This window comes from Salmo salar, chromosome ssa01 (assembly GCF_905237065.1).
Source record: "Salmo salar chromosome ssa01, Ssal_v3.1, whole genome shotgun sequence".
NCBI lineage: Eukaryota > Metazoa > Chordata > Actinopteri > Salmoniformes > Salmonidae > Salmo > Salmo salar.
In genome coordinates, this window is record NC_059442.1 from 123,765,711 (window position 1) to 123,793,006 (window position 27,296).

At 43.4% G+C, this 27,296-nt stretch overlaps 1 protein-coding gene across 3 annotated transcripts in view; it reads right to left on the bottom strand.

The window, feature by feature from the left end:
* LOC106561256 (dymeclin) overlaps positions 1-27,296 on the bottom strand; it is a 166,444-nt gene that overhangs the window by 48,520 nt on the left and 90,628 nt on the right. For all 3 annotated transcript variants that reach the window (XM_014125013.2, XM_014125022.2, XM_045688127.1), the window contains one exon: positions 11,842-11,926. In XM_014125013.2, the coding sequence (XP_013980488.2) occupies positions 11,842-11,926 (85 nt within the window). The remainder of the gene's footprint in view (positions 1-11,841; positions 11,927-27,296) is intronic.

The following is a 27,296-nucleotide window of genomic DNA, read 5'->3' on the forward strand; positions in this document are numbered from 1 at the left end:
AGCACACAGGGGGACAAATACCTACCTGGAGGTGACAGCATTCCCTCCCCCATATACCCCCCTAGTCACAACTACGACTACATAACCAACAAACTCCTGTAGCTCTGTCACATTCTGGGCATGTACATAGTCAATGGTAGGCTTTGAGGGGACCCCTACGATTGGTACACCTATAACTCATCTATTGGCAGTAGTATTGTAGATTACTTTATCACTAACCTCAACCAAGTTTCTCAGAGCGCTCACAGTCAGCCCACTGACACCCCTATCAGATCACAGCAAAATCACAGTCTACTTGAACAGAGCAATACTCAATCATGAGGCATCAAAGCCAAAGGAACTGAATAATATTAAGTAATGCTATAGATGGAAGGAAAGTAGTACCAAAAAGAAATTAGGCAACAACAAATTCAATTCCTTTTAGACAACTTCCTGGACAAAACATTCCACTATAATAGTGAAGGTGTAAACTTGGCAGTAGAAAACTTAAACAGTATATTTGACCTCTGAGCTTCCCTATCAAATTAAAAAATGTCAAACAGAAAACTAAAGAAAATTAACATCAACGACAAATGGTTTGATGAAGAATGCAAAAACCTAAGAAAGAAATTGAAAAACCTATCCAACCAAAAAAAGAGACCCAGAAAACCTGAGCCTACGCCTTCACTATGGTGAATCACTAAAGCAATACAGAAATACACTACGAAAAAAAAGGAACAGCACGTCAGAAATCAACTCAATGTAATTGAAGAGTCCATAGACTCTAACCACTTCTGGGAAAATTGGAAAACACAAAACAAACAACACAAAGTTATCTATCCAAAAATTGGAGATGTATGGGTAAACCACTTCTCCAATCTTTTTGGCTCTATAACAAAGAACAGCCAGCAAAAACATATACATGATCAAATACAAATCTTAGAATCAACTATTAAAGACTACCAGAACACACAGGATTTTCCAATTACATTGAATGAACTACAGGACAAAATACAAACCATCCAACCCAAAAAGGCATGTGGTGTTTGTATTTATTATGGACCCCATTAGCTGTTGCCAAGGAAGCAGCTACTCTTCCTGGGTTCCAGCAAAATTAAGGCATTTTATCATTTCATTGGTATCCTCAATGAAATGATAAAATATACAGACCACAAATTCCAATTGGCTATACTTAAACATTATCCTTAGCTCTGGCATCTTCCCCAATATTTGGAACCAAGGACTGATCACCCCAATCCACAAAAGTGGAGACAAATTTGACCCCAATAACTACCGTGGGATATGCATCAACAGCAACCTTCGGAAAATCCTCTGCATTATCATTAACAGCAGACTCGTACATTCCCTCAATGAAAACAATGTACTGAGCAAATGTCAAATTGGCTTTTAACCTGTTGGGTCTAGGGGGCAGCATTTGCACGTCTGGATAAAAAAAATGTACCCGATTTAATCTGGTTACTAATCCTACCCAGTAACTAGAATATGCATATACTTATTATATATGGATAGAAAACACTCTAAAGTTTCCAAAACTGTTTGAATGGTGTCTGTGAGTATAACAGAACTCATTTGGCAGGCAAAACCCTGAGACATTTTCTGACAGGAAGTGGATACCTGATGTGTTGTATTGACTTTAAACCTATCCCATTGAAAAACACAGGGGTTTAGGAATATTTTGGCACTTCCTATTGCTTCCACTAGATGTCACCAGCCTTTACAAAGTGTTTTGAGTCTTCTGGAGGGAGATCTGACCGAACAAGAGCCATGGAACGGTGATGTCCCATTAGACACCTGGCGCGCTAGTTCATGTTGGGTACCCTCGTTCCAATACGTTATAAAAGAGTATGCATTCGTCCACCTTGAATATTATTCATGTTCTGGTTAAAAAAGGCCCTAATGATTTATGCTATACAACGTTTGACATGTTTGAACGAACGGAAATATATTTTTTCCCCTCGTTCATGACGAGAAGTCCGGCTGGCTTACATCATGTGCTAACGAGACGGAGATTTTTGGACATAAATGATGAGCTTTTTTGAACAAAACTACATTCGTTATGGACCTGTGATACCTGGAAGTGACATCTGATGAAGAGAATCAAAGGTAATGGATTATTTACATAGTATTTTCGATTTTAGATCTCCCCAACATGACGTCTAGTCTGTATCGCAACGCCGTATTTTTCTGGGCGCAGTGCTCAGATTATTGCAAAGTGTGATTTCCCAGTAAGGTTATTTTTAAATCTGGCAAGTTGATTGCGTTCAAGAGATGTAAATCTATAATTCTTTAAATGACAATATAATATTTTACCAATGTTTTCTAATTTTAATTATTTAATTTCTGACGCTGACTTGACTGCCGGTTATTGGAGGGAAACGATTTCCTCAACATCAATGCCATAGTAAAACGCTGTTTTTGTATATAAATATGAACTTGATAGAACTAAAAATGCATGCATTGTCTAACATAATGTCCTAGGAGTGTCATCTGATGGAGATTGTAAAAGGTTAGTGCATCATTTTAGCTGGTTTTATGGTTTTGGTGACCCTGTCTTTGACTTGACAAAACATTACACACAACTCTTGTAAATGTACTGTCCTAACATACTCTAAATTTATGCTTTCGCCGTAAAACCTTTTTGAAATCGTAAAACGTGGTTAGATTAAGGAGATGTTTATCTTTCAAATGGTGTAACATAGTTGTATTTTTGAAAAATTTGAATTTTGACATTTATTTGGATTAAATTTGCCGCTCTTGAAATGCACCTGCTGTTGATGGAGTGCACCACGGGTGGCACGCTAGCGTCCCACCTAGCCCCAAGAGGTTAAGCAAATTACCGTACGACAGACCATGTATTCACCCTGCAAACCCTAATTGACAAACAAACAAACCAAAACCAAGGCAAAGTCTTGTCATACTTTGTTGATTTCAAAAAAGCTTTCGACTCAATTTGGCATGAGAGTCTGCAATACAAATTGATGGGATGTGGTGTTGGGGGAAAACCATATGACATTATAAAATGAATGCACACAAACAACAAGTGTGCGGTTAAAATTGGCAAAAAACACTTTTCGTGGGGTGAGACAGGGATGCAACTTAAGCCCCACCCTCTTCAACGTACACACACACACACACACACACACACACACACACACACACACACACACACACACACACACACACATACATACATACATACATACACATATATATATATATATATATATATATATATACATATACACACACACACACATACATATATATATACATACATATATACATACATACATACATACATACATACATACATACATACATACATACATACATACATACATACATACATACATACATACATACATACATACATACACTGCTCAAAAAAATAAAGGGAACACTTAAACAACACAATGTAACTCCAAGTCAATCACACTTCTGTGAAATCAAACTGTCCACTTAAGAAGCAACACTGATTGACAATAAATTTCACATGCTGTTGTGCAAATGGAATAGACAACAGGTGGAAATTATAGGCAATTAGCAAGACACCCCCAATAAAGGAGTGGTTCTGCAGGTGGGGACCACAGACCACTTCTCAGTTCCTATGCTTCCTGGCTGATGTTTTGGTCACTTTTTAATGCTGGCGGTGCTTTCACTCTAGTGGTAGCATGAGACGGAGTCTACAACCCACACAAGTGGCTCAGGTAGTGCAGCGCATCCAGGATGGCACATCAATGCGAGCTGTGGCAAGAAGGTTTGCTGTGTCTGTCAGCGTAGTGTCCAGAGCATGGAGGCGCCACCAGGAGACAGGCCAGTACATCAGGAGACTTGGAGGAGGCCGTAGGAGGGCAACAACCCAGCAGCAGGACCGCTACCTCCGCCTTTGTGCAAGGAGGAGCAGGAGAAGCACTGCCAGAGCCCTGCAAAATGACCTCCAGCAGGCCACAAATGTGCATGTGTCTGCTCAAACGGTCAGAAACAGACTCCATGAGGGTGGTATGAGGGCCCGACGTCCACAGGTGGGGGTTGTGCTTACAGCCCAACACCGTGCAGGACGTTTGGCATTTGCCAGAGAACACCAAGATTGGCAAATTCGCCACTGGCGCCCTGTGCTCTTCACAGACGAAAGCAGGTTCACACTGAGCACGTGACCGACGTGACAGAGTCTGGAGACGCCGTGGAGAATGTTCTGCTGCCTACAACATCCTCCAGCATGACCGGTTTGGCGGTGGGTCAGTCATGGTGTGGGGTGGCATTTATTTGGGGGGCTGCACAGCCCTCCATGTGCTCGCCAGAGGTAGCCTGACTGCCATTAGGTACCGAGATGAGATCCTCAGACCCCTTGTGAGACCATATGATGGTGCGGTTGGCCCTGGGTTCCTCCTAATGCAAGACAATGCTAGACCTCATGTGGCTGGAGTGTGTCAGCAGTTCCTGCAAGAGGAAGGCATTGATGCTATGGACTGGCCCGCCCGTTCCCAAGACCTGAATCCAATTGAGCACATCTGGGACAATATGTCTCGCTCCATCCACCAACGCCACGTTGCACCACAGACTGTCCAGGAGTTGGCGGATGCTTTAGTCCAGGTCTGGGAGGAGATCCCTCAGGAGACCATCCGCCACCTCATCAGGAGCATGCCCAGGCGTTGTAGGGAGGTCATACAGGCACGTGAAGGCCACACACACTACTGAGCCTCATTTTGACTTGTTTTAAGGACATTACATCAAAGTTGGATCAGCCTGTAGTGTGGTTTTCCACTTTAATTTTGAGTGTGACTCCAAATCCAGACCTCCATGGGTTGATAAATTGGATATACATTGATTATTTTTGTGTGATTTTGTTGTCAGCACATTCAACTATGTAAAGAAAAAAGTATTTAATAAGATTATTTCTTTCATTCCGATCTAGGATGTGTTGTTTAAGTGTTCCCTTTATTTTTTTGAGCAGTATATATATATCAATGAATTGGCGAGGGCACTAGAACAGTCTGCAGCACCCGGCCTCACCCTACTAGAATCCCTAAAGTCAAATGTCTACTGTTTGCTGATGATCTGATGCATCTGGCTTAAGGAGGGCCTACAGCAGCACCTAGATCTTCTGCAAAGATTCTGTCAGACCTGGGCCCTGACAGTAAATCTCAGGAAGACAAAAATAATGGTGTTCCAAAAAAGGACCAGTTGCCAGGACCACAAAATCCATCTAGACACCCTTGCCCTAGAGCACACAAAAAAAAACGATACATACCTTGGCTTAAACATCAGCGCCACAGGTAACTTCCACAAAGCTGTGAACAGTCTGAGAGAAAAGGTAAGAACGGCCTTCTATGCCATCAAAAGGAACATAAAATTTCACATACCAATTAGGATCTGGCTAAAAGTACTTGAATCAGTTATAGAACCCATTGCCCTTTATGGTTGTGAGGTCTGGGTCCGCTCACCAAGCAATAATTTACTAAATGGGACAAACACCAAATTGAGACTCTGCATGCAGAATTCTGCAAAAAATATCCTCCATGTACAATGTAAAAGACCAAATAATGCATGCAGAGCAGAATTAGACCGAAGGAAGCGATTCCCAAACCTTCCATAATAAAGCCATCACCTACAGAAAAATGAACCTGGAGAAGAGCCCCCCTAAACAAGCTGGTCCTTGGCCTCTGTTCATAAACACAAACAGACCCCACAGAGCCCCAGGACAGCAACACAATTAGACCCAACCAAAACAGATAGTACAGTGGCATGTAGAGGTTAACCCAGGCCCTGTGTGTCCCTAGGCTCTCTCATTTGTTGACTTCTGTAACCGGAAAAGCCTTGGGTTCATGCATATTAACATCAGAAGCCTCCTCCCTAAGTTTGCTTTATTCACTGCTTTAGCACACTCCGCCAACCCTGTTGTCCTAGCCGTGTCTGAATCCTGGCTTAGGAAGACCACCAAAAATTCTGACATTTCCATCCCCAATTACAACATTTTCCGTCAAGATAGAACTGCTAAAGGGGACAGAGTTGCAATCTACTGTAGAGATAGTCTGCAGAGTTCTGTCCTACTATCCAGGTCTGTGCCCAAACAGTTTGAGCTACTGCTTTTAAAAATCCATCTCTCCAGAAATAAGTCTCTCACTGTTGCCGCTTGATATAGACCCCCCCCCCCCAGCTCCCAGCTGTGCCCTGGACACTATATGTGAATTGATCGCCCCCCCCATCTATCCTCAGAATTCGTACTGTTAGGTGACCTAAACTGGGATATGCTTAACACCCCGGCCGTCCTACAATCTAAGCTAGATGCCCTCAATCTCACACAAATTATCAAGGAACCTACCAGGTACAACCCCAAATCCGTAAACATGGGCACCCTCATAGATATCATCCTGACCAACTTTCCCTCTAAATACACCTCTGCTGTTTTCAACCAGGATCTCAGCGATCACTGCCTCATTGCCTGCGTCCATTATGGGACCGCGGTCAAACGACCACCCCTCATCACTGTCAAATGCTCCCTAAAACACTAGTGCGAGCAGGCCTTTCTAATTGACCTGGCCCGGGTATCCTGGAAGGATATTGACCTCATCCATCAGTAGAGGATGCCTGGTTGTTCTTCAAAAGTGCCTTCCTCATAATCTTAAATAAGCATGCCCCATTCAAAAAATGTAGAACTAAGAAAAAATATAGCCCTTGGTTCACTCCAGACCTGACTGCCCTTGACCAGCACAAAAACATCCTGTGGCGCACTGCACTAGCTTCGAATAGTCCCCGCGATATGCAACTTTTCAGGGAAGTCAGGAACCAATACACACAGTCAGTTAGAAAAGCAAAGACTAGCTTTTTCAAACAAAAATGTGCATCCTGCAGCACTAATTCCAAATAGTTTTGGGACACTGTAAAGTCCATGGAGAATAAGAGCACCTCATCTCAGCTGCCCACTGCACTGAGGCTAGGAAACATTGTCACCACCGATAAAGCCACGATAATCAAGAATTTCAATAAGCATTTCTCTATGGCTGGCCACGCTTTCCACCTGGCTACCCCAACCCCGGCCAACAGCTCTGCACCCCCCGCAGCAACTGGCCCAAGCCCCCCCTGCTTCTCCTTCACCCAAATCCAGACAGCTGATGTCCTGAAAGAGCAGCAGAATCTGGATCCCTACAAATCATCTGGGCTAGACAATCTGGACCGTCTATTCCTATTATTATCCGCCGCCATTGCCGCAACCCCTATTACTAGTCTGTTCAACCTCTCTTTCGTATCGTCTGAGATTCCTAAAGATTGGAAAACGGCCACGGTCATCGCCCTCTTCAAAGGGGGTGACACTCTAGACCCAAACTTTTACAGACCAATATCCATTCTGCCCTGCCTTTCTAAAGTCTTCGAAAGCCAAGTGAAGAAACAGATCACCGACCTTCTCGAATACCACCGTACCTTCTCCGCTATGCAATCTGGTTTCTGAGCTGGTCACGGGTGCACCTCAGCCACGTTCAAGGTCCTAAACGATATCATAACCGCCATTGATAAAAAACAGTACTGTGCAGCCATCTTCATCGACCTGGCCAAGGCTTTCGACTCTGTCAATCACCGTATTCTTATCGGCAAACTCAACAGCCTTGGTTTCTCTAATGACTGCCTCACCTGGTTCACTAACCACTTCTCAGATATAGTTCAGTGTGTCAAATTGGAGGGCCTGTTGTCCGGACCTCTGGCAGTCTCTATGGGGGTGCCACAGGGTTCAATTCTCGGACCGACTCTTTTCTCTGTATATATCAATGATGTCGCTCTTGCTGCGGGTGATTCTTTGACGACACCATTTTGTATACACTGTGTTAACAAACCTCCAAACGAGCTTCAATGCCATACAACACTCCTTCCGTGGCCTCCAACTGCTCTTAAACGCTAGTGAAACTAAATGCAAGCTCTTCAACCAAGCGCTGCCCGCACCCACCTAGCATCACTACTCTGGAAGGTTCTGACTTAGAATATGTGGACAACTATAAATACATAGGTGTCTGGCTAGACTGTCAGAGCAGCTTACCGATCGGTGTAGCTGTACACAGCGCATCTGTAAATAGCCCATCCAACCTACTACCTACCTCATCACCATATGTTTTTTTCCTGCTCTTTAGCACAGCACTATTTCTTCTTGCACATCCTCATCTGCACATCTATCACTCCAGTGTTAATTGCTAAATTGTAATTACTTCACCACTATGGCCTATTTATTGCCTTACCTCCTTTGCACACTGTATACACATTTTTCTATTGTGTTATTGACTGTACGTTTGTTTATCCCATGTGTAACTCTCTGTTGTTGTTTTTGTCGCACTGCTTTGCTTTGTCTTGGCCAGGTCGCAGTTGTAAATGAGAACTTGTTCTCAACTGGCCTACCTGGTTAAATAAAGGTGAAAAAAAATACAAAATACAAATACCTGACCACTGTGACTGACCCAAAATTAAGGACATCTTTAACATTTACATTTAAGTCATTTAGCAGACGCTCTTATCCAGAGCGACTTACAAATTGGTGCATTCACCTTTTGATATCCAGTGGAACAACCACTTTACAATAGTACATCTATATCTTTTAGGGGGGGGGGGGTAGAAGGATTACTTTATCCTATGCCAGGTATTCCTTAAAGAGGTGGGGTTTCAGGTGTCTCCGGAAGGTGGTGATTGACTCCACTGTCCTGGCGTCGTGAGGGAGCTTGTTCCACCATAGGGGTGCCAGAGCAGCGAACAGTTTTGACTGGGCTGAGCGGGAACTGTGCTTCCTCAGAGGTAGGGGGGCCAGCAGGCCAGAGGTGGATGAGCGCAGTGCCCTCGTTTGGGTGTAGGGACTGATCAGAGCCTGAAGGTACGGAGGTGCCGTTCCCCTCACGGCTCAGTAGGCAAGCACCATGGTCTTGTAGCGGATGCGAGCTTCAACTGGAAGCCAGTGGAGTGTGCAGAGGAGCGGGGTGACGTGAGAGAACTTGGGAAGGTTGAACACCAGACGGGCTGCGGCGTTCTGGATGAGTTGTAGGGGTTTAATGGCTATGAAAAGCCAACTGACATTCATCCTGTGGTGCTGACCTGTTGCACCCTCTACAACCACTGTGATTATTATTATTTGACCCTGCTGGTCATCTATGAATGTTTGAACATCTTGGCCATGTACTGTTATAATCTCCACCTGGCACAGCCAGAAGAGGACTGGCCACCCCTCAGAGCCTACTTCCTCTCTAAGTTTCTTCCTAGGTTCCTGCCTTTCAAGGGAGTTTTTCCTAGCCACCATGCTTCTACATCTGCATTGGTTGCTGTTTGGGGTTTTAGGCTGGGTTTCTGTATAGTCCTTTGTGACATCGGCTGATGTAAGAAGGGCTTTATAAATACATTTGATTGATAAGCGACTCAGTGAGCATAGCCTTGCTATTGAGTAAGGCCGCCGATGGCAGACCTGGCTCTAAAGAGAAGACAGGTTATGTGCACACTGCCCACAAAATGAGGTGGAAATTGAGCTGCAAACTGAGCTGCACATCCTAACCTCCTGCCAAATGTATGACCATATTAGAGAGACATATTTCTCTCAGATTACACAGACCCACAAAGAATTCATATGACATTTGCAACTTTTGTGAGTGTAATGCTAACTGTATATTTTTTATTGTTTATTTCACTTTTGTTAATTATCGATTTCACTTGCTTTGGCAATTTGGGAGGGGGGGGGGGGGTGAACCCCTTGGACCTTGAGGGAGGTAATGGAGAGAAAGTCGCTGCAGCCAGTCACCCAGGAGAGGAGGCGGGGGGAGAAGGGGATGGTGAAGGCTGCAGACTGGGAGGCAGGAAAGCAAGAGACGGAAAGAGGAGAACAGTGGCCTAGCCAGTCTCCTATCACCAGTAACAGGCCAAAGGTAGATCCACTATCTCCGAGGCCTCCTATCACAACACCATCTACTACTAACAAAGAGAGAGAAGGAGAGAAAGAGAGATGGTGTGTCCCAGAGCATTATAGTGACAGAGGACTGAGAGTGATAAATGGAGTGGGAAAGAAAATAAGGGTGAGATGGAGTGAGAAAGCAGTGAATGAGGGGGTGGGGGTGGCTGGAGAAGAACGAAGGACTAGGGGCGATTGTAGGGGAAGAAGTAAAGTCAACCCCCCCATCACCCTCGCTTTCGCCCCTTCTCACCCGTCACGCACGCTCTGGAGTCAACTTTAATTACTGCCACGTTCCACCTCATCCCTTTCATCCCCTCCGCCTCTCTACATCCCCCTTCTCCCCTCTCCCACAGCTAGCTCCCTCCTCAGCCTTCCCTCTTAGCCTCTCCCCTACCCATTTTTACCCTCTCCCATAAGACCAAGGCCTGCTCCCTCCTCACCCATCTCACCCATTCACTCCCCGTCAGCCTTTCTCTTCTCCCCCCTCTACCCTCTGTAAATCGTGTCTGAGCTTGTGGCTCTGCGTCACGGCAGATCAGTCACGAGGCCTGAAGGCAAAGTGGGGCCTGTCACTCTGCCTTTGTCCTGCCTAGTCTCCCCTCATCTCCCATCCTCCCCCCTGCAACGCAGCACACTACACCACAACACGACTCACACAGCCTGCCTGGCTCTACAGACAACAACACCGCTGTGTGCATATCAGCTTCACATTTTCATAGCTGCTTGTTGTATATATGCATAATGTGTATTTATTGCAGTACAAATAGTTGTTATTATTAGGAGCTTTGGTGAGTAATTTCCAATGTATTTGTTTCACAAGGAAAATCAACTTTAAAAAAAAAAGTTTTTTTTAAATGTGTGTGCCAAATATGAAGGTGTGTGTATTTGTGTGTTTGCATCCAATGTGTTATGACTTATAAAGACGTTTATAGTGACTGATTGAGAAGCGCAAACAAATGAAGTAATTGTAGGTTGATAAGCTACTCCTGCAGACAGAGAAGGGTTAGTTCTCACCATGTTGACTGGATGTTATGATAACCACCTTTATGTTCAAACTGCAGGATTTCCTTCCTCCTAGCGACTAAATAAAAACCTCTTAACAACATTACTTAGTAACAGAACAAAACTTTGAGGTCTAGACTGGACATGAGATACGAACACAGAAAAAGATCCCTGAGACCTGGATGGAATCTAGTCACAACTTCTTCCATTGAGACCAGGGTCATATTTATTAGACACCAAACATAAACAGGGGGCGGTACTACCTGAACTGGTCCAATAAGAAATGTCTTGTTTTTGTTTTCTGTTGCAAAACATTTGACTTACTATGTTTTGCTATGGTGTGCCCTAATGAACACGACCCCGACCAGCTTATTGTTGGAGCTTGGAGGAGACCTTCCATGATATAATTCACACAGACATATAGCAAACATGATATAATTGATAAAGATGTATTCAAAACACAATGTGACGAGGGAGGGTAATGTTTGGGTGAAGTGATATCATTGGCCAGAAGTTAATTCAGCATCAACGACTCTAGACATAGCAATGGTATTATCAGGTATATGTGTGTGTGTTTGTGAGTGTGTGTTTTGGAATGAAAAAGGGCCATAAAGGAGACATCCAAACAAAAGCGAGTGGGGGTGAAAGGTGCTTCCCTTCTGCCTGTGTGTGGGAGGAGCCTAATCACTGACACACCTCCAGCCACTTCTGGGTCTGTGCGTCTGGGTGTCTAGGTTTGCCTCTTACTGGGTTTGCTGTGTCTTTGTTCCTGTGTGTTGCGGGGGGGGTTTGTAGGGGTTGTCAGGCGTCAGGGCCCCCCCAGCCCCAGGCCTGCTCCCTCCCTGTAGACAGAGGAGGCTGAGGTGTGTGTGGCTGATTGCAGTTGACGTGGCTGGAGGTCCAGGGGACCAGGGAAGTAGGGGAACTGTACTCACGTAGTCTGCCCGCCGCAGGCCTCGTACAGACTGGGTAGCCTGCTCCAAAATCTTGTTGTGCTTCTTGGACAGCAGTGCAAACAGGCTGAGGGGGTGAAGAGGGAGAGAGAGAGGGAGCGAGACAGGGGAGGAGGGCGTGAAGAGAATGAGGGAGCGAGACAGGGGAGGAGGGGGTGAAGAGAATGAGGGAGCGAGACAGGGGAGGAGGGGGTGAAGAGAATGAGGGAGCGAGACAGGGGAGGAGGGGGTGAAGAGAATGAGGGAGCGAGACAGGGGAGGAGGGGGTGAAGACAGAGAGGGGAGGAGGGGGTGTGAGAGAGAGAAGCAACAGCATTAATCAGACTAGCAACAACATCCTCCTCACATCTCACTCAAGAAAGACAGACAGAGACAGCATTACAGAAGAGATCTAACACACAAACACTGTCGTCATGTCTGATGCTGACTGAGGTACGCACTACACATGGGTATTTCTATAAACTAGGGTACCACTGAGGATTTCCTGCGGTGGACAACTTATTTGCTGTTGATAAATTGATAATAATCTGCCATTTTTTGTTATGTCATTACATTAAGATATAACAGGGGAACATAGCTACATTCAATACAATTCACGAGTTGATTTAAAAACAATTTAAAACCCTTTCTCGTGGTTGGAGTCTTGACAGACATGTCCAAAATCGCTTGACATAAAATAACTTTTCTTTCCATGCATTTATGTCAGTGTTGTTAGTTATAATACGTTTTAAATCAAATCAAACTGTATTTGTCACATGTGCTGAATACAACAGGTGAAATGCTTACTTACAAGCCCTTAACCAACAACGCAGTTAAGAAAAATAAGTGTTAAGTAAAAAATAAATTAAAGAGCAGCAGTAAAATAACAGTAGCGAGGCTATATACAGGGGGTACCGGTACAGAGTCAATGTGCGGGGGGCACAGGTTAGTCAAGGTAATTATGGTAATATGTACATGTAGGTAGAGTTAAAGTGACTATGCATAGAGTAGCAGCAGTGTAAAAGTGGGGGGGTGGGGGCAATGCAAATAGTCTGGGTACCCATTTAATTAGCTGTTCAAGAGTCTTATGGCTTGGGGGTAGAAGCTGTAAAGAAGGCTTTTGGACCTAGACTTGGCGCTCCGGTACCGCTTGCCGTGTGGTAGCAGAGAGAACAGTCTATGACTAGGGTGGCTGGAGTCTTTGACAATTTTTAGGGCCTTCCTCTGACACCGCCTGGTATAGAGGTCCTGGATGGCAGGAAGCTTGGCCCCAGTGATGCACTGGGCCGTATGCACTCTCCTCTGTAGTGCCTTGCGGTCAGAGGCCGAGCACTTGCCATACCAGGCAGTGATGCAACCAGCCAGGATGCTCTCGATGGTGCAGCAGTAGAACTTTTTGAGGATCTGAGGACCCATGCCAAATTTGTTCAGTTTTCTGAGGGGGAATAAGCTTTGTCGTCCCCTCTTCACGACTGTCTTGGTGTGCTTGGACCATGTTAGTTTGTTGGTGATGTGGACACCAAGGAACTTGAAGCTCTCAACCTGCTCTACGACAGCCCCATTGATGAGAATGGGGGCGTGCTCAGTATTCTCACATAGGTGTTCCTTTTGTCCAGGTGGGAAAGGGCAGTGTGGAGTACAATAGAGATTGCATCATCTGTGGATCTATTGGGGCGGTATTCAAATCGGAGTGGGTCTAGGGTTTCTAAGATAATGGTGTTGATGTGAGCCATGACCAGCCTTTCAAAGCACTTCATGGCTTCAGACGTGAGTGCTATGGGTCGGTAGTAATTTAAGCTGGTTACCTTAGTGTTCTTGGGCACAGGGACTTCGGTGGTCTGCTTGAAACATGTTGGTATTACAGACTCAGTCAGGGACAGGGTTGAAAATGTCAGTAAAGACACTTGCCAGTTGGTCAGCGCATGCTCGGAGTACACGTCCTGGTAATCCATCTGGCCCTGTGAATGTTGACCTGTTTAAAGGTCTTACTCACATCGGCTACGGACAGCGTGATAACACAGTTGTCCAGAACAGCTGATGCTCTCATGCATGCTTCAGTGTTGCTAGCCTCGAAGCGAGCATAGAAGTAATTTAGCTTGTCTGGTAGGGTTGTGTCACTGGGCAGCTCTTGGATGTGCTTCCCTTTGTAGTCGGTAATGGTTTGCAAGCCCTGCCACATCCGACGAGCGTAGGAGCCGGTGTAGTACGATTCAATCTTAGTCCTATATTGTTACTTTGCCTGTATGATGGTTCATCGAAGGGCATAACGGGATTTCTTATAAGCGTCCGGGTTAGAGTCCCGCTCCTTGAAAGCGGCAGCTCTACCCTTTAGCTCAGTGCGGATGTTGCCTGTAATCCATGGCTTCTGGTGGGGGTATGTATGTACGGTCACTGTGGGGACGACGTCATCAATGCACTTATTGATGAAGCCAGTGACTGATGTGGTGTACACCTCAATGCCATCGGAAGAATCCCGGAACATATTCCAGTCTGTGCTAGCAAAACAGTCGTGTAGTTTAGCATATGCATAATCTGACCACTTCTTTATTGATGCTTCCTGCTTTAGTTTTTGCTTGTAAGCAGGAATCAGGAGGATATAATTATGGTCAGATTTGCCAAATGGAGGGTGAGGGAGAGCTTTGTACACGTCTCTGTGTGTGGAGTAAAGGTGGTCTAGAGTTTTTTTTCCTCTGGTTGCACATTTAACATGTTGATAGAAATTTGGTAGAACGGATTAACTACGTACCATTTCATGTCTCCTTATGTTATGGCGTGAAAACAACTTTCATGGGCACATACATTCAAAATAATGTATGCGATTGGACAATGGAATGTTTCTAACGGGAAGAGTCACCTTAACTTGATACTTATAATAAATTACATAGTAATGACAAATTACATAGTAGCCTAGTGGGCATATTCACAATGGGGATGATTCAGACTTAGTAAATGTATGCCTTTTTTACGCATTTTGATTTAAGTACTTCTCAATATTTGGTATTCAGACTTACCCTATGCATGTGCGAAATGAGGTTTGCGGGTGTGGCTCCCTTGTGAGCACTTAAAAGATTTTATTCAATCCCAGAAAACACACCCACTGGGTGGACTACCAATTTGATCAGAGATAGTTTTTTCAATTCATTTTTTCTGTTCAATTATCTAAAGCAATCACTTGAAATACTGTGCAAATTTATTTTGGTCGGCACAACATTAGAATGTAACAACAAGTAACTCAGAAAATCAAATAGGCCTACTGGAATACCTTGAAAATCAGACATTTCCTAAATTTGATTCTTGAAAAGCCTTTGAAATGATTGTAGCCGATTTATAAGCTCTCCTGATCCTATATAAATATCCAATAATTTCTAATTGTGACAGATGTAGACACTTTCGTTAACCTATTATTTACATAGAAAGTAATAATAATTTGAATGCCAATGCATAGTGCCATTGGGGAGGCCTATAAAATGGATTAGTCTTAAAGGGATACTTTGGGATTTTGGCAACGAGGCCCTTTATCTACTTCCCAAGATTCAGATGAACTTGTGGATACAATATTTATGCCTCGGTGTCCAGTATGAAGGAAGTTAGAGATCGTATCGCGAGCCAGTGCTAACTAGCATTTGCGCAATGACTGGAAGTCTATTTGTAACGAAACTACCTGTAACTTCCTTCATACTGGACACAGAGACATAAAAATGGTATGCACGAGTTCATTGCCAAAAGTACCCACATAAAGTGGTAATGCATACTTCTGACACTTTTTGCATACTTTTTGGGGAGAGTTTTTGTTCTATAGGCTATAAAAGCAATACAATATAAAATGTACATCCAAGTAATTATAAGTCCATGAATTTGACTTGCCAATGTCTGTACGAACCCTGCATTTTGGTTTCCATGTTACACCTGCAATTTTAAAGGATATGGTTGTTATTACAGTAGGTTGACTTATGGGCCAATTGGCATATATTAACCATTTTGAAATGTTGATCCCAAAGTCACACTTTGGACCCATTATTTATAGAAAGACCCACATATATGTTATAAAATATATTTTTACAAAACAGATTCCCAATGAGAGAAAATACAGCAATTACTCAGTAGCATTATTTAGAAACTATAAGGTGAATCCCAAATGGCACCCCATAGTGCAGTACTTTTGACCAGAGCTCTAAGGTCTACTAAATAGGGGATAAGGGGCCATTTGGGATGCAGACAGAAGCTCCAGCTACGTACATCTATGGATTATTCATGTATGGATTCTTTAGATAAGGCTTGTATGACTCATTCAACTGCAGATTTGGTGGTTTGGCATATGCTTTTCATCCATCTGTCTACACATTTGCTGTCTTGACAAATCATTCCAAACAAAGGCATCATCATCACAAGGCATGATAACACAAACAACAACGCAACCAGGGGAATTAAAGCAAGGCAAACAAGCCTCACAGATACAAGTGCAGCTAAATATAATAGAAAATAATAGAACAAAGAAAAAGTTTGTTGTGTGAAAGATGTAGAGGATCCTGATGGATTGACGTACATAAAAGACATATGCATCCCAAATGGTAACCTATTCCCTATATAGCGTACTACTTTTGACGAGAGCCCATAGAGTTAGTTAGAGGACTCATGGATATAATGCATTGTAGCATAGACAATGCCATTGAGGGCTTCCACCATTTTAAAGTAGTCAACTGGGTGAGGATTCCTATGGGTTGGGCCAATGATCAGAGCCTTCTCTTCTTCAACTTGTGTTAAATATGGTTTGTAAATGTCTTTAAGTTATATCACTACCATCTAATGACCACAATAAATCAATGACATAAGATTTGGTTCAGGACCCCAACATTGCAGGTTGCGGTAAATCACAAATATTTGCTTTATGCTTTTTTCGATCTACAAAATAAGAAGAAAATTGACCACTTCAAAATGGATAAGGCTTCAATGGTGCTGACTATGCTGTCAGACACCATAACAGGATAGATACAAAGGTGAGTCCTCTAACTCTATGTGAGAGCTGTATAGGCCTTGGTCAAAAGAAGTGCACTATAAAGGGAATAGGGTGACAGTTGGGACGCAGAGAGAGACTGGTAGTACTAAGAAGTAAATGGCATGATAACAAGGCTGCGCAAGGGATGCTTGAATCTTTAGTATGCAGGCTGGCAAGGCAAGGTCGAAACAAACAAACAGGTGAAAATCTTATCTATTCTGAAACAAATCATTCAATAATATTCTTTAGAGTTGCAGACCATGTTCGTTGTTGACGGATCCTGACTACATATGCAGGTACATGTTTGGTACCCAATATCATTCAGACATCAGACTAACGTTACTACTCACATCAGTTTTCTCCAAAATCATCAAATAGATTCTGTGTAACAAAATATGGATGTCAACCAATCCTTGTTCTATTGGTAAACTTATAACAGGGGTGGGCAAACTTTTGGGCTTGACAGCCACATTTAGAAATTCAACGGAGGGCCGCAAAGATTTTTTTTACTGATTTGTTTGTTAAAATCTATTTGAGGGCTAGAAAAAGGGCAGTTTAAAATATATATATATATATAGATCCATTATAACTTCTACATACATTCTATGTAGTTTCAGAGTGGCCTGGAGTGTTTTTCTTTGTTTTTACCAAGCACAGATTCAACTACAAAGACCAGGGAGATTTTCAAGCACCTCAAAAGGGCAGTGATAGGTATATCGATGGGTAACAATAACAAATCAGACATGGAATCTCTCTTTAAGCATGGTCAAGTTAATAATGATGCTGTGGATTATGTATTAAACCACCCAGACACAAAGATAGTCATCCTTCTGAACTGAGCTGCAGGACAGTTCTTAAAGCTGCAATATGTAGCTTTTTTGGGGCGACCGGACCAAATTCACATAGAAATGTGAGTTAAAGACCTCTCATTTTCATTGACAGCAAATTTAAGAAGCGGTAGATCGGTTCTATGTGCGCTATTTCTATATTTCCTGTTCTTAAGTTTTTGCATCTTTTACTTCGCTTTTGTACACCAGCTTCAAACAGCTGAAAATACAATATTTTTGCTTATTGGAAAGATATTACACAGTGGTTTAGATAGTACAATGACTCTCTACACTATGCATTGCTTGTTTTGCACAAACTTAAAATAGGCAAACTGTGAGAATTTTAGCAACCAGAAAATGGCAGAATGATTTCTGCATATTGCACCTTTAAAGAATTACTCAAGAAGACTCAAAGCTGTAATCGCTGCTAAAAGTGTTTCTAACATGTATTGACTCCGGCAGCGGAAAATTTCTGCAACGACTATATTTAATTTATATTAATCTAAAAAATAATAATCTTCCTCTGACAGAGTATTTTGGGTAGATTGTTGACACATTTTTTAAATGCCACTTTGTAACAACAAAATGTTTTAAGAAATACAAAATGGTATGACTACTTTTGCAAGGCACTGTACATCATTAAGTCTCTCAGGGTCGGCCTCCCTAGTGGCGCAGCGGTCTAAGGCACTGCATTGTAGTGCTTGAAGCGTCACTACAAACCCGGGTGCGATCACGGCTGTGTGACCTGGGCCTCAACCGGGAGACCCACGAGACGGTGCACAATTGGCCCAGCGTCGTCCGGCTTAGGGGAGGGTTTGACAGCCGGGATGTCCTTGTCTCCTCGCGCTCTAGAGTCTCCTGTGGTGGGCTGGGCGCATGCATGCTGGCACGTCGCCAGTTGTACAGTGTTTCCTCTGACACATTGGTGTGGCTGGCTTCCGGGTTAAGCGAGCAACTTGTAAAGAAGCAGTGCGGCTTGGCAGAGTCGTGTTTCGGAGGATGCATGGCTCTCGACCATCGGCCATCCGTATGGGAGTTGCAGTGATGGGACAAGACTAACTACCAATTGGATATCACAAAATTGGGGAGAAAAAGAGGTAAAAAGTAGAAAAATTATAATAATACAAAAATAAAAGTATTTCATGGTCTACTCCACTGACCTTGAGTACAGGCCACCATGGATCAACACACATCACACACGCATCAATATACACAACACTTGACAACATAGGCTACAGACCACACGCCAACATACACAGACTGAGACACATCCTCTTTCTCTATCGTCTTTATAAACCAAGGGGGAACAATATGATAGATTTTTTAATAATTTGGCAAAAAAATATGATGTAGAAAATATAATATAGATACACCTTAGACTTACTGCATGCAATTTCTAAGCAACCAGCTTCAACTGGCATACCATCGGCGCCGAGTCCACCATTGAATCAAACAACCATTTTTTTCTAGTAACATTCCTGTAATCTTTCTCTTCTATCTCAGAGTACTCAGCCTGGACCACAGAACATAAATAATTAAATCAATTCAGCCTAGGCTCCTCATGCAGTACTGAGCTGTCTACCACCACATGCCCCTACCCATGAAAAATACAGTGTCCCCCCAAATGGCCCCCTATTCCCTATATAGTGCACTACACAAGGCATCGGGTGCCATTTGGGATGCACACATTGCCTAGCTCAGTCTCTCTCTCTAAACCCACTAGAAACAGCAGAGCAGATGGTGGCTGATGCTCAACAATAACAAATAGAGACGAGTAAACAGCCGTGTGGGAATACACAGGGGAGCTCACCGCCTAATAACACATAGGAGCAGGAAGCAGGGAGCAGGGGAAGGAGCAGGGCAGGCAGACACACAGACACACATGGAAAAACACACATACAGTGCATTCGGAAAGTATTCAGACACGTTCACTTTTTCCACGTGGTTACGTTACAGCCATATTCTAAAATGGATGAAATTGTTTTATTTCATTCATCTACACACAATACCTCATATTGACAAAGAAAAAAAGGTTTTTAGAAATCTTTGCAAATGTATTTACAGTACCAATCACAAGTTTGGACACACCTACTCATGCAAGGGTTTATTTTTTATTTTTTTACTATTTTCTACATTGTAGAATAATAGTGAACACATCCAAACTATGAAATAACATATATGGAATCATGTAGTAACCAGAAAAGTGTTAAATCAAAATATATTTTGGATTTTAGATATTTCAAAGTAGCCACACTTTGTCTTGATGACAGCTTTGCACACTCTTGGCATTCTCTCAACCAGCATCATGAGGTAGTCACCTGGCACGCATTTTAATTAACAGGTGTGCCTTGTTAAAAGTTAATTTGTGGAATTTCTTTCATTTTTAATGCGTTTGAGTCAATCAGTTGTGTTGTGACAAGGTAGGGGTGGTATACAGAAGATAGCCCTATTTGGTAAAAGACCAAGTCCATAGTACGGCAAGAACAGCTCAAATAAGCAAAGATAAACGACAGTCCATCATTACTTTAAGACATGAAGGTCAGTCAGTGAAGTGCTTTCTGAAATAGCTGTCAGAAAAGGGGATAAACATCGATCTGGCAACTGTTTCAAAACAGGAGAAGGGTAATATTCTCCCGAGTTTTTACGCCACCGCAAGGACTGCTAAAGGAAACTGATATGGAATCAGCAGCATTGCTGGACTGCAGGTAGGCCTAAACTGCCAATTAAATGAGCCTCCACTGGACCGGCCTTGGTGCAAGATGAGAGAAACTGAGTTCCTGAACGCAAACAATATCTTTGCTAGTATCATAAAAAAGCTGAGAAGGGAGGGCAGGGACAGAACCAGCCACCACCCAGCTATAACACAGCAGGACCTAAAAATCCTCTGCGAGTCCAAAGCCTTGAGCCCAGCCACCCCTAGAGGATTACTGTATAAGGTGAGGTTTGACTTGCAGTTGCCTTTGGCCGAAGAGGCAACAAAGGAAATCACAAACTGAAGCCAGACTCATTCGTAATAAAAGAGGACAAAAATGGATCGAGATAGGCAACACTGAGTTTCAATGAAGAAACCAAGAACCACAAAAATCCAATGGAAAGAGACCGAGAGAATCGTTGTGGCTGCATGTATGAAAACCTAGGGAACAAGATTTGCTCGATCGCTAGAAAAATCACTAAATTACCTGAACATGACCCAGCCTTTTCTCTACACCCCAGACGAAAGCTCGCCGATGACAACAACATGTGGTATACCATAGAGCCAATGTGACTCAACACTCTTTCATCAATGCTGCCACGTCTGTGCAAGGTATAACATTTTGTTAAAATAGCTAGGCTACTATACAGTATATGAATATAATAAACATGAATAGAATCATTGTCATATTGTCATTATTAATTGCTCGCTCTCTCTCTAGGAGGCTGGCACATCCCGTAGGTAAACCAAACACTGCATCAGGACAACTACCATCCAGCAGCTCTCTGATGCAGGTCTGGAGGCCAGAGTATGTGAACGGGCACAGGGCTGAAAGCTCTCTTAGGAGCTATTGGAAGCCGTCCATGGATAACAGAAGGAGATGGAGTAACATCCTAACAGCTATGTGCGACAACAAGGCAGTTGTTCCTGAGAAATGGTGGCCAGCTGTGCTTGAGTCCCCAGCACTAGACAAGTACTTCACTAATTGCACACTGAATGGAAATGTGCATTTCAATGTGTATCACAAATTAATAGCTGTCGATGCTGTGACCATCTGAAAAAAAGTGTAATTGTGGTTTCTATTCTGATCTGCTGTCTTTGCTACAATGTTTCAGCGCCGTTTTCAGAACCATGGACAGTGCCCCTACAATGTTTCCATCTGACATAACATTTTCCTATGCATAGACCAGATGTGCACTGTTTTCAGAACCATGGACAGCGTCCCTAGAAACCAATGTTCTGGAACTATCAACCAGAATTTGGGTAGTTTTGCTTTACATGGCAGTCAATAGGAAAATAACTAATGACTAGAGAACACCTAAAATGTCACTTGACAACCAGTGTTAGTGAATGTAGCATCATGTTTTTGTTTCAAAATTGATAGTTTGGGAAATAATCTTGATTTTTAATGCAGGTAACCCGTTGTATAAAAGCAATAGTACAGTCGAGGCCATGTGTTATGACATTTCTATCATGGCTGTGGTGGTCTACACCAATCGGCTTCGCCTCGTGGATATGACCACATCACAGCCATGATAAAAATGTCATAACACATAGCCTCATGTACTATTGTTTAATTGTTGATTCTAAAACATACACACTGGGTATGTCATATAAAAAATATAGTATTTCATTGGGGCTTTTACATGGCGTGTGTGTTTTTGTTGATTCCAAAATATGACACACTTGGTAAAATGAATGAGATATGGCCATGCTCAGTTTTGTTTTCGTTGTTTCCAAATCATAGACACACTATGCTGGCTTTGACTGAGATCTGAGATTGTTTATTCAGTTAATTTAACGTCTGGGCATGTTCTGAAGCTGTGTCCTCTTTGAAAGCCTAAGGGGAAAAACTGAAGGGGAACAAACATCCTTTGTTATGAGGTCTCTGTGTTTTTTTAAATGGGAGTGGTTGTAGACTTTTCCCGGACCTGTTTTTTTCCTGGACTAAAGGCCCTGAAGTTTCTGCACATGTGCAGATCACGTTCTGGCCAGGTGTTTATTTACCTCTAATTTACTCACACATTTTTGTGGTCTCCTTCCCTCCATATTTCTCACTGTCAATCGGGAATGATAATTCTTCAAGTTTTACCGGTGAAATGTCCATGCAGCATCTGCATACCAACCATTTGATCTCAATCAGTTTCATGACTTGAATGATCTTGTAAAGTGAGCTAATTTTAGAGCAGATGGTGTTAAAACTATAGCATAGTCTACCTGTGTATCTTGCCTAGTGGCGCGCGTTGTTGAGTTTGGCCACGAGAGAGAAATGACGTGGTGTTTTTGTCTTGCAGTAACGTTATACTATGCTACTATATTCGGTTTTGTTATGTAGAATACTATCATTATGTGATCTTGCAGACATTGATTCAGCTTTGATATAACTTTATTAAACGAGCCTGAGTAGCCTGTTCTCTACGAGTAGAGCAGAGACTGTGTAAAGTAGAGAATAAACACATGCCGAGAACGTGATCCGCACACAAGCAGTAGCGTCGGGTCCTTAAGTCTGAGGAAGAAAAAAAAGATCAGGGAAAAGTCTGATCCACAGCCACTGCCTTTTTATAAAGGTGGTGAGATGGAGGGGGCACACTTGTTTACTAATTGATTGACAGGGCAGGGCTGGGCAGGGCACTAGCTGCCATACACTATTGTATTAGCATCAGCGGCATGGCAACCTGTTATATTGTTCATGTCTAGTCTAGACACAGCGCCTGGAAGCTGTGTCAGATTGACCTACCGAGAGAGAGCCAAATTGCCTGGCCACCGGTGAGCAGTGTGGACACACATACACGCTCACCTACACACACACAAATACACACATACACAGACAGAGACACGTACAGACGCACACATGCACACACCCACTTGCTTTCTTTCCCTCTCTCTCTCTCGCATCAGCAGACTCGGGCACAAAAAAAAACATATACCTAGACCAAATGGGAGAGAATCTCCGAAATTGTTGCACAAAGAACCTAGCTGGATAAATGCAGTACTGAGCTGAGATGTACACCTGCTCCACATGTCAGCACCATTCATCCGATGCAGGTCACGGAGTCCATTTATCATTGGCTTTATGTGGGGTGATTGAGGTACTGAAAAGCGTATTGAGATTTGATTACCAGTGCTGGCTAAGAGGCCTGGGTCTGAGTCTGTCTGTAGGGTAACTAAGATTCTATGGCGCCTTTTGTAGCCATGGTATTAATAAGACTGAGAGGCACACCTGGTGATCCCCACCAGCACAAAGACTCTGCCACACTGACTGACTGCAAAACTCAGCCCTAGTCTACAGCACTGGCAACAGTGGAGGCTCATCAGAGGAGAAAGGGGAGGACCATCCTCAGTGAATTTCATTAAATTAAAAATAGTAAAACTTTTTTTTAAATGATCCTTTTTAGATAAAACTATACTAAATATATTCACGTCACCAAATAATTGATTAAAACACTGTTTGCAATGAAGGTCTACAGTAGCCTCAGCAGCACTCTGTAGGGTAGCAACATGTTGTAGCCTGAGGACAGCTAGCTTCTGGGTACATTGACTTCAATACATAACCTAGGAGGCTCATGGTTAGCCGTGTCTGAATCCTAGCTTAGGAAGTCCACCAAAAACTCTGAAATCTTCATCCCTAACTACAACGTTTTCAGACAAGATAGAACGGCCAAAGGGGGCGGTGTTGCAATCTACTGCAGAGACAGCCTGCAGAGTTCTGTCCTACTATCCAGGTCTGTACCCAAACAATTTGAACTTCTACTTTTAAAAATCCATCTCTCTAAAAACAAGTCTTTCACCGTTGCCGCCTGCTATAGACCACCCTCGGCCCCCAGCTGTGCTCTGGACACCATATGTGAACTGATTGCCCCCCATCTATCTTCAGAGCTCGTGCTACTAGGTGACCTAAACTGGGACATGCTTAACACCCCAGCCATCCTACAAGCCAAGCTTGACACCCTCAATCTCACACAAATTATTAATGAACCCACCAGGTACCACCCCAAAGCCGTAAACACTGGCACCCTCATAGATATCATCCTAACCAATTTGCCCTCTAAATACACCTCTGCTGTTTTCAACCAAGATCTCAGCGATCACTGCCTCATTGCCTGCATCCGTAATGGGTCTACGGTCAAACGACCTCCACTTATCACTGTCAAACGCTCCCTGAAACATTTCAGCGAGCAAGCCTTTCTACTCGACCTTGCCCTGGTATCCTGGAAGGATATTGACCTCATCCCGTCAGTAGAGGATGCCTGGTTATTTAAAAAAAAAATGCCTTCCTCACCATCTTAAATAAGCATGCCCCATTCAAGAAATTTAGAACCAGGAACAGATATAGCCCTTGGTTCTCCCCAGACCTGACTGCCCTTAACCAACACAAAAACATCCTGTGGCGTTCTGCATTAGCATCAAACAGCCCCCGTGATATGCAACTTTTCAGGGAAGTTAGAAACCAATATACACAGGCAGTTAGAAAAGCTAAGGCTAGCTTTTTCAAGCATAAATTTCCTTCCTGCAACACAAATTCAAAAAAGTTCTGGGACATTGTAAAGTCCATGGAGAATAAGAACACCTCCTCCCAACTGCCCACTGCACTGAGGATAGGAAACTGCCCACTGCACTGAGGATAGGAAACTCACCACCGATAAACCCACTATAATTGAGAATTTCAATAAGCATTTTTCTACGGCTGGCCATGCTTTCCACCTGGCTACCCCTACTGCAGTCAACAGCACTGCACCCCCCACAGCTACTCGCCCAAGCCTTCCCCATTTCTCCTTCTCACAAATCCATTCAGCTGATGTTCTGAAAGAGCTGCAAAATCTGGACCCCTACAAATCAGCCGGGCTAGACAATCTGGACCCTTTCTTTCTAAAATTATCCACCGAAATTATTGCAACCCCTATTACTAGCCTGTTCAACCTCTCTTTCGTGTCGTCTGAGATTCCCATAGATTGGAAAGCAGCTGCTGTCATCCCCCTCTTCAAAGGAGGGGACACTCTTGACCCAAATTGCTATAGACCTATATCCATCCTACCCTGCCTTTCAAGGTCTTCGAAAGCCAAGTCAACAAACAGATTACCGACCATTTCGAATCCCACCGCACCTTCTCCGCTATGCAATCTGGTTTCAGAGCTGGTCATGGGTGCACCTCAGCCACGCTCAAGGTCCTAAACGATATCGTAACCGCCATCGATAAGAAACAATACTGTGCTGCCGTTTTCATTGACCTGGCCAAAGCTTTCGACTCTGTCAATCACCACATCCTCATCGGCAGGCTCGACAGCCTTGGTTTCTCTAATGATTGCATCGCCTGGTTCACCAACTACTTCTCTGATAGAGTTCAGTGTGTCAAATTGGAGGGCCTGTTGTCCGGACCTCTGGCAGTCTCTATGGGGGTGCCACAGGGTTCAATTCTTGGGCCAACTCTTTTCTCTGTATACATCAATGATGTCGCTCTTGCTGCTGGTGAGTCTCTGATCCACCTCTACGCAGATGACACCATTCTGTATACTTCTGGCCCTTCTTTGGACACTGTGTTAACAACCCTCCAGACGAGCTTCAATGCAATACAACTCTCCTTCCGTGGCCTCCAACTGCTCCTAAATACAAGTAAAACTAAATGCTTGCTCTTCAACCGATCGCTGCCTGCACCTGCCCGCCTGTCCTGCATCACTACTCTGGACGGTTCTGACTTAGAATATGTGGACAACTACAAATACCTAGGTGTCTGGTTAGACTGTAAACTCTCCTTCCAGACTCACATCAAACATCTCCAATCCAAAGTTAAATCAAGAATTGGCTTCCTATTTCGCAACAAAGCATCCTTCACTCATGCTGCCAAACATACGCTCGTAAAACTGACCATCCTACCGATCCTCGACTTTGGCGATGTCATTTACAAAATAGCCTCCAATACCCTACTCAACAAACTGGATGCAGTCTATCACAGTGCCATCCGTTTTGTCACCAAAGCCCCATATACTACCCACCACTGCGACCTGTACGCTCTCGTTGGCTGGCCTTCGCTTCATAATCATCGCCAAACCCACTGGCACCAGGTCATCTACAAGACCCTGCTAGGTAAAGTCCCCCTTTATCTCCGCTCACTGGTCACCATAGCAGCACCCACCTGTAGCACGCGCTCCAGCAGGTATATCTCTCTGGTCACCCCCAAAGCCAATTCCTCCTTTGGCCGTCTCTCTTTCCAGTTCTCTGCTGCCAATGACTCGAACGAACTACAAAAAGCTCTGAAACTGGAAACACTTATCTCCCTCACTAGCTTTAAGCACCAGCTGTCAGAGCAGATCACTGCACCTGTACATAGCCCATCTATAATTTAGCCCAAACAACTACCTCTTCCCCTACTGTATTTATTTATTTTATTTTGCTCATTTGCACCCCATAATCTCTATTTCTACTTTGCACTTTCTTCTACTACAAATCTACCATTCCAGTGTTTTACTTGCTATATTGTATTTACTTTGCCACCATGGACTTTTTTTGCCTTTACCTCCCTTATCTCACCTCATTTCCTCACATTGTACATAGACTTATTTTTCTACTGTATTATTGACTGTATATTTGTTTTACTCTATGTGTAACTCTGTGTTGTTATATGTTGTCGAACTGCTTTGCTTTATCTTGGCCAGGTCGCAATTGTAAATGAGAACTTGTTCTCAACTTGCCTACCTGGTTAAATAAAGGTGAAATAAAAAAATGGTTCTCACCCCCTTCCATAGACTTAACACAGTAATTATAACAACTTCCGGAGGACGTCCTCCAGCCTATTAGAGCTCTTGTAGCATGAACTGATATTTTGTCCACCCAATCAAAGAATCAGAGAATGAATCTAGCACTGAAATCATAAGCTAGCTAGCACTGCAGTGCATAAAATGTGGTGAGTAGTTGACTCAAAGAGAGAGAAAGAAAATAGTTATACAGTTTTGAA